Source organism: Patagioenas fasciata, chromosome 32 (genome assembly GCF_037038585.1).
Source record: "Patagioenas fasciata isolate bPatFas1 chromosome 32, bPatFas1.hap1, whole genome shotgun sequence".
In the NCBI taxonomy this organism is placed as follows: domain Eukaryota; kingdom Metazoa; phylum Chordata; class Aves; order Columbiformes; family Columbidae; genus Patagioenas; species Patagioenas fasciata.
The window spans coordinates 1,722,759-1,736,307 of record NC_092551.1 but is presented as its reverse complement, the minus strand read 5'-3'; the positions used below and the strand labels follow the sequence as shown (position 1 = coordinate 1,736,307).

Sequence of the window (13,549 nt, the reverse complement as noted above, 5' to 3'; positions counted from 1 at the left end):
CGCAGTGCTAGGGGCGGGAAATATGAAAATAAACCGGAGCAGCAGCGCTCCTGGGGCGGGGGGTGTTCCCTGCAGAGCATCCCCCCGGGAGCCGGGCCTCGGCTCAGCCCGACCCAAACCCGCCCCACGCCCACCCGGCGGAACCTCAGGAACCAGGGGACAAGTGACCCCACGATGGGGGTGGCCGGGCAGAGAACGGGTTCCCTCTGGCTGGGAAAGGGGGGGTTGAGCTGAGGGGGAACGGGAGGTTTGGAAAAGGGGGAGGGGGTTCCCTGGCAGACAGCGAGGCTGCAGGGGGGGTCCCGTCCCCTCACCCAACCACCTGAGCTCCGCCAGGGGCTGGAGCGCCGCTCCCCGCGGCCGCCGTCCTGTCCGCGCGAGAGACCGCCCCGCCGCCATCTCTAGTGAGGGCACAGCGGCCGCGCTCTCCCCGCCCCGCCACAGACACCTCATCAGCCACCGCCCGAACGGCGCCGGTACCCGAGGAGGAGGACTCGAAGGACGTTAACTCCCCCTCCTCGGCGGGGTGCGCCGCCCGCTTCCCAAGAGCGGCTCCCAGAGCGTTCTGGAACAACAGACTTACACCGATATAAGTTAAAAAACAAACAAACAAACAATGAGAAGCCCAGAACTCTTTCCCCGAGCATTTCAAGTAATACCTATGATCTACATACCGCGTCCATGTATGTCAGCTGTTCTGCCACCAGGTCTTCTTGGGACAGCGAGAATTCTTCTGGGCCGCTGATCTCCAGTTCCTCTTCCTCGTCCGGGGTGCAGGGAGAAAGGCTGTGGAACGCGTCTGGCCAGCGGGGAAAACACGAGTCAGTGAATTTATACAGAAAACAAGTAATCAAAGCAGGTATTTGGAAAATCACTACATAGAAGAACAGAACATGCAAAGGGACCTGCCTGGGGTAACGGCCTCACCGTGCTGCATATTTTAGGGAGATAGAGAAGGTCCAGAAGATTAAATGGGCAAAGAGAAGGTAGAAGAAAAAGAAATAGGGAGAACTGAGCTGTTCAGGGTCTCTTAGCTGAGAAGTGCCTTAACCCATTCACTAACCATTCTTTGGAAAGAACAAACCCACCAACCCCCCCACAACAACTCCTTATTAACACTGCAGAACTTTGATAATCTGCTTGTCAGCATCTATGCATTCTATACTCTGAAAAACAGCTGAACTGCAAAGAGACAAGACTGCAGTTATACCCCCAAAATATTACGCTGAGAATGCTCTTATGTCCACGTTTCAAGGGAAGAGGAGGAGAAGGGAGAGAGACCAGTTGGAAAGTTAAAACGTGCTTTGCTAGTACTACTGATGAGGAGAGAAAGTAATGCAAAATATACGAAACCAATCGTGGCTCCAGCAGCTTCAGGACAGGCCCCCGGACGCCCTGGGCTGGACTCGGCACTAAACCAGAGCTGGATTCAGGGCTGCAGGGCTGTACAGAATTGATCAGCAGCCTTGGCTGCCGCAGCACTAAGTCTAAACCTGGGCCTTTTCTGCACACCAGTCCTACCGTTATGCGCTCCAGAGCCAACGGGGTCTGAAAAACACGCAGGTAACGTGAGAAAAATGCATGTAGTAGAACTCAGTCTGCCTACTAAGGCTGGAAGTTGATTCCAGTACTCATTCACATACCACGTGAGCTCTTACGACTTTTCGGCTCACGGCACAGGAAGCTTTGTGCCCTGGATAAGGGGATGTGTCAGGCTTGACGCTGGGAGAACACACAGACAGCAGAGAAAGGTACTTTACCATCATTCTCCCATTCTTCTTTCTGGAACTGCTCCAGGAGGTTCTGCGCCCTCTTCTCCGGGTCAGAGCCGGGCATGTTCTTCTTCAGATAACTCAGCACCTTCTGCAGACACACGTACTCGGGCGGCTCTCGGAAATCGTCGGCACATTGGTCAAGCCAGGCTTGTAAAATCGATGCCATCGCACTGTGAGCAAATTCAGAGAGAACACATGGGTTGTATGCAGCAGGTATTGATGCAATCGCATGGATCTGTACCTAATATAACAACAGGAACACTGAGACATTCATCCCCCACGTGAGGGCAGTATGGACACTTCTGTGAGCACAGAATTTAATTTGTTCTTTTTAGGCAAGAAATATTATTAAGATAATACTTCATAGGAAACTAAAGGCTGCTTCTTCAATTACACCTTGAGAAACCAGCGCAGTCATTCATATTTTCTCTGCGTTGTATTATTGGATGTGTTATGAGACAGCTGATACTTGGCCTTTACACAAGCTCCTTGAAGCAAACAGGGCTGTGAATTGTCAAATGAAACAACAGCTCTGCTGCCCACGTCCCGCTCCAGCACCGAACCCTGACTGGGGCTCGCTGGGCGCTGCAAAACCAAACTTACGTCCTGAGCACTGTGCTGGATCCGGGGGAATTCTGGGTTCCATGTTCTTCAGAGCCCGAGATCTCCAGGTTTCCGTATCTGAAAAAATGAGATGGCTGTTTAGAGGAACCTCTACTGAGCAACCCAAACAGCGTAATCCATATACAATTGGCATAAACATATAGATATTGGCATATTCATATACAATTGGCATGAAGACAAGGGCTTCATGCTGGACAATTCCACCGTGGCTGGGGAAGCTGCGGCAGAGATGAAGGGTTTGCACATATCCCCCGTGCACTGGTCTTTTTCTAAGGGACAAGCTGTATTGGTTTTCTTGTGTCGGTCCCAGTTTGGTTCCTTAGCGGTCAGACCACGCACGCTTTCCCCACCTGGCGCTTAAGCTTTAATGAGATTTGGGATGTGGGCAACGTGCATTTACACATGGTGTGTTTACGCTGAAATCCTGAATTTTGCAGGATTCTTTTCTGTCATATCCCCCTGTCGTGTATAATAAATGACGGCTCAGTTTCCATTCTGTCCCGGCTCTCACCTGTCCAGGAGCAGTTCCAGGACTGTGCTGGTGGAAGCAAAGGCCCTGTACGTGGAGAGGAAGATGCTGATGTATGTGAAGTCATTATCGGCAAAGGCCGTCGGAAGCGTCTCCACCAGCTTTTCCAAAGTTCCAGCTTTCAGGGCCCTGCTGTTGCACGTCTCGTCCGGGCTGACAGTGTGTCCTGCAGGGAACTGGTCCCCTTCAGCCTACAAAGTGGAAACAAAGACAAAGCACAAAACTCAGACAGAAGCCAGAGCCCCGACAGAGCTTGCACAACGAAACACAGATTCCATTCCACCTTTTCACAGGAATAGTCCATCTCTAGTTACTAAACAATCTTGTCGGTTTGGGCTCTCCAAACACCAAATGCTGTATCAAATACTGGAGGACAATCAAGACATTTCTTATTGAAACAGCCAAGTGTTTCCAGTGCTTAAGCTGTAATCTCCTGGTTGCCTTTGAAACTGACCATTCTCTCATAACAGGGCCAACCATTCAAAAACCCCGGATGCTTTCTTAGCATCCAGAAGTTTAAGAAAGGTTTGTCAGACTTCTTGCAGCATGAAAGATCTAAGTTCCTTCACTTACTCCAACCTCTACAAGAAGATACTAAGCAAGATTTCAAGCTTCTCAGTACTTAAAGGAATTGGTAATAAAGCCCAACTCACTCAAAATGAACAAAACCAGTTGTATTCCTTTCAACACGGGTTCTATGAAATTTTCAGTTAGAGCTGCATTTCTCTCAGACACATCCACTACCAGCCAACGCTTTTCAGCTGAAAAGCCTCCAAATCACTCTACAAATGCAGCATCACTAAGAACTCTTCCCATCAGCTGGAAAATGTACAGGAGGTCAAAAATACTTTCTGCTATTTCTCCCGGTAAAAACAGGAGGCAGAGATGGGAAATCTGCCACTCAAAGTCTCTATACTACCAACCTGGACACTACACCAAAGCAAGTTCTTATATTATTGCCTTGGATCCTGAAGAAAATGTAGAAACATCGCAACATAACATGAAAGTTCTACCCACCTCCTGACCCTCTGGCTCAAACTGCCACAGCTGCACCGATTGCAATGAAGTGAGGACACTTTGATCAGCTGGGGGCTTGGCCACCATGCCAGCTTTACTCACCCCGAGCCATCTTGCTCCTTCGCTGTCAGTCTGCTGGATCTGCGCTCTTCTCAGGCTGTCGCAGTCAACAGCTCCTTCTTGTGCGTCTTCAGCTCCATCCTCAGTTGTGCTCTGCCAGGAAAAGGGCCAAGAGAAACAAGTCAGAGAGAAAGGAACATGGTCCCTGCACAAGCGCAGGCTGCAGACACCAGCATGCCAGCACCAGGATCTCACAACACCTCAACAACGCTCACTTCAGTTGCCACTTTTTAGCTGCCTTCAGTTACCTGGGCCTTTTTGGGCTTTTAACTGAAAGCAGAGAGGAGCTGAGTGCACAACTTACTGCACAAGTCAATGAAAGAGGTAAGAAATAAACCAGAGAGTCCAGATCTCCTGAACCCCACCACTAACAGCCGCTGTATTAACATGCTGATACATGTTGAGGAGCAAAGCACTAGAGAATTGAAAATAGATGTAACAATTAACTTCAGAAATACATATACTGGTCCCCCTGCAACCACATAATGCTTTTTCTTCATACATACCACTTGAATAATTAAAGTTTCAGGGCTTTACTGACTACCATAGCCTTAAGCACAGCAACAACTCAATTAGAAAGGATTTGAGTGCAGTGCAACCAAATCCTGGTTTGGGGAAGCTGGGGTTTGGGGTTTTTTTGGGGGTTGCTTTTCTGGTTTTTTTTTACCTCTTTTAACTCTAAAATATCCCTAAGTCATACAGAACTGTCTGTGCACCAGTGACTTGCCTCTTGAACGCTCTGTGGAACCTCCACGTCTTCCCCAGGTTGGTTCCTCACATTTTCTTCCAGGCTCTGTGGAGTCTCCACGTCTTCTTCAGTTGGCTCGCTTGGAGTCTCCTCTGTGCACTCTGCAGTCTCTGTGTCTTCCTCTGTTGCCTTGCTTAGACCGTTCTCAATGCGCTCTGGAGTCTCTGCGTCTTTGTCTGATACCTTGCTTGTAGTCTCCACATCTTCCTCTCTTGTCTCGCTTAGAGTCTGCTCAATGCGCTCTGGAGTCTCCTCAACGCGCTCTGGAGGCTCCTCAGTACACTCTGGGCTCTCCACTTCTTCCTTGGTTGGCTTGGTCAGAGTCTCCTCAAGGCTGTGCAGAGACTCCACATCTTCCTCGTGTCTCTTCTGCCTGGGTGTCCTCCTCCTTGGTCTTCTCCAGCATCTCCAAAGAGACAGGTTCCGAAAGGGGAAGTTCCGAGCCTGTTAGAAAACAACGGAAAAACAGTTTTGAATTGCAGATAGCAACACATTTACTTTTAACGTCCTTGCAAAAGTACCGGGACAAGATCACATGAACCCTGAAATTCAGACACTATTACAATGCAAAAAATAGATAGGATCATAGAAACATTTTGGTTGGAAGAGACCATCGAGTGCAACCGTCAACCCACCCCTGGCACTGCCCCATGTCCCTCAGGACCTCATCTATGTGCCTTTTAAACCCCTCCAGGGATGGTGACCCCACCGCTGCCATGGGCAGCCTGTTCCAATGTCTAATAACCCTTTCACAGAATCACAGAATCCCAGAATGTCAGGGGTTGGAAGGGACCTGGAAAGCTCATCCAGGAGCAGGAACACCCAGCTGAGGTTCCACAGGAAGGTGTCCAGGCGGGTTTGAATGTCTGCAGAGAAGGAGACTCCACAACCCCCATGGGCAGCCTGGGCCAGGCTCTGACACCCTCACCATGAAGAAGTTTCTTGTCAAATTTAAGAGGAACCTTTTGTGTCTCAGTTTGTACCCATCACCCCTTGTCCTGTCACTGGTTGTCACTGAGAAGAGCCTGGCTCCATCCTCCTGACACTCACCCTTTACATATTTATAAACATTAATGAGGTCACCCCTCAGTCTCCTCTTCTCCAGCTCCAGAGCCCCAGCTCCCTCAGCCTTTCCTCACACGGGAGATGCTCCACTCCCTCCAGCATCTTGGTGGCTGCGCTGGACTCTCTCCAGCAGTTCCCTGTCCTTCTGGAGCTGAGGGGCCACAACTGGACACAATATTCCAGGTGTGGTCTCCCCAGGGCAGAGCAGAGGGGCAGGAGAACCTCTCTGACCTACTGACCACCCCCTTCTAACCCACCCCGGGTATCATTGGCTTCCTGGCCACAAGGGCCCAGTGCTGGCTCATGGTTTTCCTTCCTCAGTGTGATATATCACACTATATTTCAAATTTAATCTCTTTTTTTTAGCCATGCCTTTTAAGAAATGAGAAAGCATTACACAAATCCCTTTTATGAAGTGAAACTGCAAAAAGAACTATTACATTTTTTAGCACTAAAGGGACAATTTACCTGGGGAGGGCGGGCGGCGGGGCCCGGCTCGCTCATACCCGTCCGCAGCAGGGCCCGCAGCCGATCCCGCACATGGCGCTGTGTCCGCGTCCGCAGGCAGGGCTGCTGCCGGCTCCGCCAGCCCCGCACTCCCGCTCTCTCTCGCACCGACCGCTCGCCCCCACGCCAACGGCGGCGACGGCTCCGCCGGCACCACGGCGACCGGACGCGGCCTCGCGGCGGCACGCGCCGCCCGCAGCCGGCCAATCGCAGCTCGCCGCCGCTCCGCGCGCGCCCCCTTGCCCCGCCCTCAGCCCGCCCGCAGTCCGAGCCCTTGCTCAGCCGGACAAGGCGCCGGGAGCGGGACAGACGGACCGAGCCGGGAGCGTGGGCATCAGACTGTGCGTGGAACACAACGTGTGCTGCGGCAGAGCCCGGGGCGAGCGCTCCCGGAGCTGCTTCACGCACACGCACCACGCGCTGGGATTTTACTCCTGGCCCTTTAAAGATTCCTAGCACAATTGCTTACATACAGTTCTAAACTAGATATTCATTCTGTGGCTTAAAGTGTTAGTTCGTTAGTAGGCTCTTACTATGTAGTTGGTTAACCCTTTAAAATGTTATTTCCCTCTATCAATATAACTTCATAAACAAGTTTCCTAACTTTTTACATAGAACTTCACCACCTTTTCCTTTTCCAGGTTCAGAGCCCGTGCCCCATTTGGTTATATCTGTAAACATTAAACATCTTCTCAGCACGAACCACAGCTGCATTTCTCACAGTTCCCCTTTTTGCTTTTTATCCCATTGATTCGTGCTTTGACTTCAAAGTTAGCCAGCACCTGCCTAAAATCATTAATTTATACCCCGTTCCTTTTGCTGCCATTTCAGGATCGATAGGCATGGCTGAGATTTGCATGCCTTGGACTGCTGAATGTAGTAACTGAATAAAGCACGGGATCATGCATGGCACAAACAGTAAACGCAGAAATGCACATACTATCACGAACCCTATTTTCTTCCACCAGGCTACAGTTTCGAGACCAATATCCATTAGGTGGACCTGGCCACCAAGTGGGAGGTATAGAGGTACTTGACGAATTTGCCCTCAACGCTAACTGACAAGGGGTTCGTCCAACGTATTCAGTCATTTGAGACCCCCCACATATCCAGCACGAGGTGACATTTAATTCTCGGGCTGTCTTTTCCATAAGATCTATAAACAGGTTTTTCCCTGCTGTCGGTAATTGTAATCCTTTGTCTTTTTGCCTTATTTCCTCATACCAATCACTGCTGTTCTGTACCAATTTCTGTTGCTCTTGCTTTCCTTTTAATTCCTGAGTGGCACTCTTAACTAACTCCTCCTTCTACTGATCTTGCACTCCCCCTCCATCTGAATAGCCCCACTCACCACCTTGTGTAAAACAGATCCTCTGTTCTCCCCTAGGGCAGGAGGCAGAGCCTACAGCGAGTCCACCTTTCTCTAGTGTTGCTTTATCCATGCGAGCCACGGAACCTGACACACCAATATGATGTTCACAGAGTTCGCTTTATTGTCGGACCGGGCTGGCTTTATAGCAAAGCTGCCCTGTCCACGCGCCTTACAACAACGTGATTGGTTGTAACTCGTGTTATACAATAACATGCTAGGCTGCATGTGCTGTCCACGCGCTCTGCACGCATGTGTCCGGCGATTGCTCACTCATTATTACATTCTAATGGTGCTCCTTTAGTCTCTTTTGTCTCTGGCTTCACCTCTCAGCCAGGCTGGCGACAACCCCATCCCCCTGGGGCGGGGGGGGGCTCTGCCACTACATCTCCCCCTCTTTTATTTAATATTAACAATACGCCGTATCATGCTTTAAACACAGTGTGAAATACAGGGTAAGAACATTAAGGCTAATACAATTACAATTAACAAGAACAAACCTGTTTTCAATATTCCTTTTAACCAAACAAGGCATTCACCCCAAAAAACCCAATATCTTCTGTTATTTTCTTGTTCTGCAAATCTTCTATCTTTTTAACTTTTAAGTTCAAACAACACATACAATCAAACTCTTCATAACTGTGAACATGTCCAATAACAAAAAATTAATTGCTGCTCTGTTTTACAAAGTGGTATTCTCAACATTGGCTACATTCGTTGCTTAAAGCGATAACATGTCTGAGGTTAAGGGTTGTCATCACTGCAATCGGTTTCTTCTCTGTTAGCTAGCCAAGGTCTCACCCACTTTGCTGGGATCCATGAATTTTTTTGGTTACCTGTAGAAACACAAGCATATCCCCTTCCCCAGGTTATTAGTGACATAGGACCTTCCCATTGTTGTGTTGTCGGATTAAACACACTAACCTTAGGCACATTTTCGGAAAAATCTTTGACATTTTTGATATGGTGCATAACAACCGGTTCCATTTCAGTTTCACTTTTAGGATTAAGCCAGTTCAGCGCATACAATGCCTTCATCAATACCTCTTCTGGGCTCACACCAATTCCCCCTTGTTTTTTCAAAACAGACAAAAGATTTTTTAATGCACGGTGTGCACGCTCAATAATTGCTTGGCCAGTAGAATTATAAGGGATTCCAAACAGGTGCTGTACCTTCCACTGGGTGAGGAAGGCTGCAAGTCTGTCAGAGCGGTATGCAGGACCATTATCTGTTTGGATTTGTGTAGGGACACCCATGACAGCAAAAGCTTGTAGTAAATGACGTTTTACTGCCTTTGCATTTGCTGAGGTCAAGGCTGTAGCCCACAGCAGTCCTGAACAGGTATCTATGGACACATGAATGTACTTTTGTCTGCCAAATGGTGCAAATTCAGTAATATCAGTTTGCCATAACTGACCTGGCTGCAAGCCCCGAGGATTTACTCCCTTTTGTTGGAGAGGGACTATGCGGGCACAATCAGGACAAGCTGCGATAATGGCTCGAGCTTGTTCCTTTGTAATTGTAAACTGCTTTCGGAGTGCTGCTGAGGATTGATGAAAGAATTCGTGAGCTTGTCTGGCTTGTTCAAAAGGGGATATATCTGCTACTGCCACAAGTTTGTCTATGGTGCTGTTTCCCTCTACTAGACCACCTGGTATGTTAGTATGGCTTTTTATATGCATGATAAATACTGGTGCTGTCCTATAATCTAATACGTACCACAAATCTAACAATGCTTCAAACAACAAGGAATTGGAAACTCGCTGCAAAAGCGCTCTATGTATTCTTTGTACAATTCCCACAACATAAAGAGAATCTGTTACCAGATTAACTGGAGAGTTATGCCATTTTTGCAATGCTGCTGTCACCGCTCGCAATTCTAAAATTTGAACCGATCCTTCAGCTATGACAATCTGTGAATGCCACTGACCATTCTCAAACCATACAAAGCCTCCTTTGCATGAGCGACTACTCGCATCTGTGAAAATGGTTATAGCATCTAGTGGATGCTCACTAACAATTGACATAGGCTCTAAGGGGAGGTTGGTCTTAAATATAGGATGTGGTGGATAATGATTGTCCACCTGCACCGGAATCCGGGCAAGAGCTGAGGCAAGATCGTCATGTTTGAGAAGGATCTGTTCAAACAAATTGAGGGAAATAGGGATCACAATTTTAGCAACATATAGTCCAGACAATGTCAGAAATCTGCTTAGTCCTTTCACTATCACTTGGGCAATGGCTTCCCACCTCTGAATGATGGTTTTTTGTTTTTGGCTGTTTAAAAATATCCATTCTAATATTACCAATGGATCCTTTTCTTCCGTGCTCCACTGGGCCAAAAGTCCTGCCACTTCCTTATTGGTATTATAGACATAGAGAGTAACAGGCAATTCTGATCTTACCCGCTGAGCAGTATTCTGTGAAACTTTTCTTGCAATCTGCTCAAGCGCTTTCTGTGCTTCTGGTGTGAGGCACCGTGGTTCTTGGGGGTCTCGTCCCCCACGGAGGAGACTAAACAGCGGTTGCAAATCTGTATTTGTAATACCCACAACATTTCTTATCCACTGTAAGTCCCCTACTAACTTCATTGCATCGTGAAGGGTTGCTATCTTTGCTTTCACAGTAAGCTTCTGAGGTCTAATCATGGCCTGAGTTAGTTCATATCCTAAATATTTCCATGGTGCAGTTTGCTGTACCTTTTCTGGTGCCACAACCAGACCCCATTGACCTAATTGCTTTGTCAACTGAGTTATTATGTCCTTACTAATTTTCTCTTTATTGCACAAAAGGATATCATCCATATAATGATAGATGATCATCTGAGGGTGTTGTTGCCTGAATGATTTTAAAGCCAAATCTACATACCATTGGCAAATAGTAGGAGAATTTTTCATTCCCTGAGGTAGCACTACCCAATGATATCTTTTTGTGGGAGCTTGATGATTAAGCACTGGAACAGTAAAGGCAAATTTTTCACAATCCTCTGGGTGTAAAGGAATCGTGAAAAAACAATCCTTCAGATCAATGACAGTTATATCCCAATCTTTTGGAAGCATGGTTGGGGTAGGAAGACCTGGTTGTAGTGCCCCCATATCTTTCATTACTGCATTAATTGCCCTGAGGTCCTGTAACAAACGCCACTTCCCTGATTTCTTCTGGATAGTAAAAACAGGTGTATTCCACGGGCTGGTGGAAGGGACCAAATGTCCGAGACTGAGTTGCTCTTCAACCAGCTCCTCTAAATGTGCGAGCTTTTCTTTTGGTAATGGCCATTGATCCACCCAGACAGGATCATTTGTTTCCCAACTCAGCTTCATACATGGCCGGGTGTCGCTCGCTGCAATGGCCATTATTAAAAATGGTGACTGCATAACTATTCCCCACTGAGACATCACATCCCTTCCCAATAATGCAATTGTTGTGTTTAGAACATAAGGTCGTACCCATGCCTCTAAGCCCTCGCCCTCCTCCCTTATCTTAACCATATGTGTGCTGATGTGGGTGGGAGTGGCCCCCCCTATCCCCACTACCATGGTATTTACTGCTTCTAAAGGCCAACACAAAGGCCAGTCAGTGCGAGGGATAATCGTCACATCTGCGCCTGAATCTAAAAGCATTCTTTTCCTCTTAATCTCACTGCCAGGCCCAATAATGGAAACTACCCTAGATGGTTTGTCCAAAGTCAGTTTTTCCGTGAAAGCAACCACAGGGGCTCCAGTAGAACCAAAACCTTTCTGACCTCTTTCTGTATTTAAAGCCTTTGGAACACATGCTTTAAAAGGTACCAATTGTGCTATACGGGTCCCCTGTTTAATAGTCACAGGGGGTGTTAAGACTTGCAACATAATACCTATGGGTCCACCATAATCAGAGTCTATTAATCCTGGCAAAACAAACAACCCCTGTCTTGAAGCAGAAGAACGACCTATTAAAAGTGCACTCAATCCATACCCTAGGGGCCCTGTTACTGTAGATGGAACTACATGTACAGACCGGTCTGTTATTGTGACGTCTGTTCCCACGGCCAGATCGACGCCTGCGCTTCCTGAGGTTGCTGCCCTGAGCTCGGACAAGCAACCATGGCTGTTCCCCCTCTCGGCTGGTATTGTGGTGTCATCGCGCCCCAGCCCCTGGCGCTGGTCCTCCCGTTTCCCGGCAGCGGTGTCCCATCTTTTTTAAATCTTGATCGACACTCCACTACTCGGTGTCCATACTTATCACACCGACTGCACGTGCCATCAAAGCGCAAATTATTGAGAGGGGCTGGTGACTGACTAGTGCCATTACTAGGTCCCCCTCTCCGAGTATACTGAGGGCAATTTCTTCTAATATGTCCTGTTTGTCCACAAGTAAAACATGCTAGGCCGCGAGAAGAAGGGCTTCGACCTTTCATTGCAGGCTTAAGTGCTGCAGCCAAGGCCGCAGCGTGGGCTTGAGCATGTATTTTTGCTTTTTCTACCTCCTGTTGCATAATTGGTACCCGTGTGCAAGCTTCCACCATCTCTGCTAAAGAAGCAGTTTTTCCCAAACCGGCTAACATCTGTTGGCATTGGGTGTTTGCATTCATCATAGCCAAATCTTTCCCCACAGCAGCTTTTGCCTCTGGAGTCAAGTTAGGAGAGGCATCTATCGCTTCTTTTAAACGATCTACAAACTTCATATATGGTTCCCCAGGATCCCACTCTATTGTAGAATAGGGTGGCACAGGGTTACCTCTATTTGGCAATTCTTTCACTGCCGCCAAGGCAAGCCCTTGCGTTTGCTGCAAAATCCTTGGATGAAGTGCTGCCTGAGTAGCACCATCCGCATATTGCCCACGACCCAGTAACTGGTCCATGCTCGCTAACCGCAACGGATCATTAGCTGGTAAACGAACATTTTCTAATACTGCCAATTCCACTTTCCCCTGCCACTTGTCCAAGAACAGCAAATACCCCGTTGGAGGAAGCAATAACTCCATCAATGCCCTAATATCTGTTTGAGTTAGTACTTGCCCCTTGAAAAATGAATTGATTAGCTGCATCACATGCTTATTATCCATACCATATTGCATAACTGCACTTTGCAATTGCTTAACCGTTTTCCAATCAAAAGGCGACCACTGCCTTTGTCCTCTATTATCTATGTGCACTGGCATTGCTGTAATACTACCAGGTAACATGATCCCTTCAATAGTTGCATCTCTGATTACCCCTTGCCAACGTTGCCCTGCATTATAAGAATGATCTCGAGGAATATCTCTACCCTGATGCACAGGGCAGCACCCAAATTATCATTATTATCACTGCTATACAATTCCCTTGTGTTTCCCTGTGGATCAGTAAGTCGACGCATATTTGCAAACCGATCTACTAACCCAGTCTCCAGCCCTTTTCCATATCGCGCTCTCAAATATTCATCTGCTTCTCTTACAGACCACATCCCATCTTCAACACATTGTCTAGCCCATTTTTGTATTCGCTCCCTTTTAATACGGAGCTCCTCCGGAGTGAGGTCTAATTCCACCCCCTCCCTTTCCTGTTTTCCCCGTTTTTCACATTCCCTGCCAATTGCCTCCAGCCCGTCCTTAATTGCATCTGACGCCTTTTTATATGCTATTAACCGCGAAGTTTTACTGTTACCGCCATCTAGTCGTTTCATAGCTTCTAGAACTTCTTGCATCTGGCTCTCCTGCCGTCTCAGTAAGTCCTTCAGGCTCTGCACGTGGCTCTCCTCCTGGCAGTCAGGGCGATTCTGCGGTGCTCCGTCCCGGTGTTCCATCGGGTCCTCCGGCAAGGGCACGTCGGCTGGA

The 13,549-nt window shown here is 48.0% G+C and overlaps 1 protein-coding gene across 1 annotated transcript; it reads right to left on the bottom strand.

Annotated features, from left to right (window-relative positions):
• Positions 1-809: 809 nt before the first annotated feature.
• LOC139825958 (uncharacterized) lies at positions 810-6,539 on the bottom strand. The gene is made up of 7 exons (XM_071800628.1): positions 6,347-6,539; positions 4,793-5,257; positions 4,048-4,158; positions 2,911-3,119; positions 2,379-2,456; positions 1,761-1,945; positions 810-1,548 (listed from the first exon to the last, which is right to left on the bottom strand). The coding sequence occupies exons 1-7, from the start codon at positions 6,380-6,382 to the stop codon at positions 1,430-1,432; spliced, it is 1,203 nt and encodes a 400-aa protein (XP_071656729.1). The 5' UTR covers positions 6,383-6,539; the 3' UTR covers positions 810-1,429.
• Positions 6,540-13,549: the final 7,010 nt, after the last annotated feature.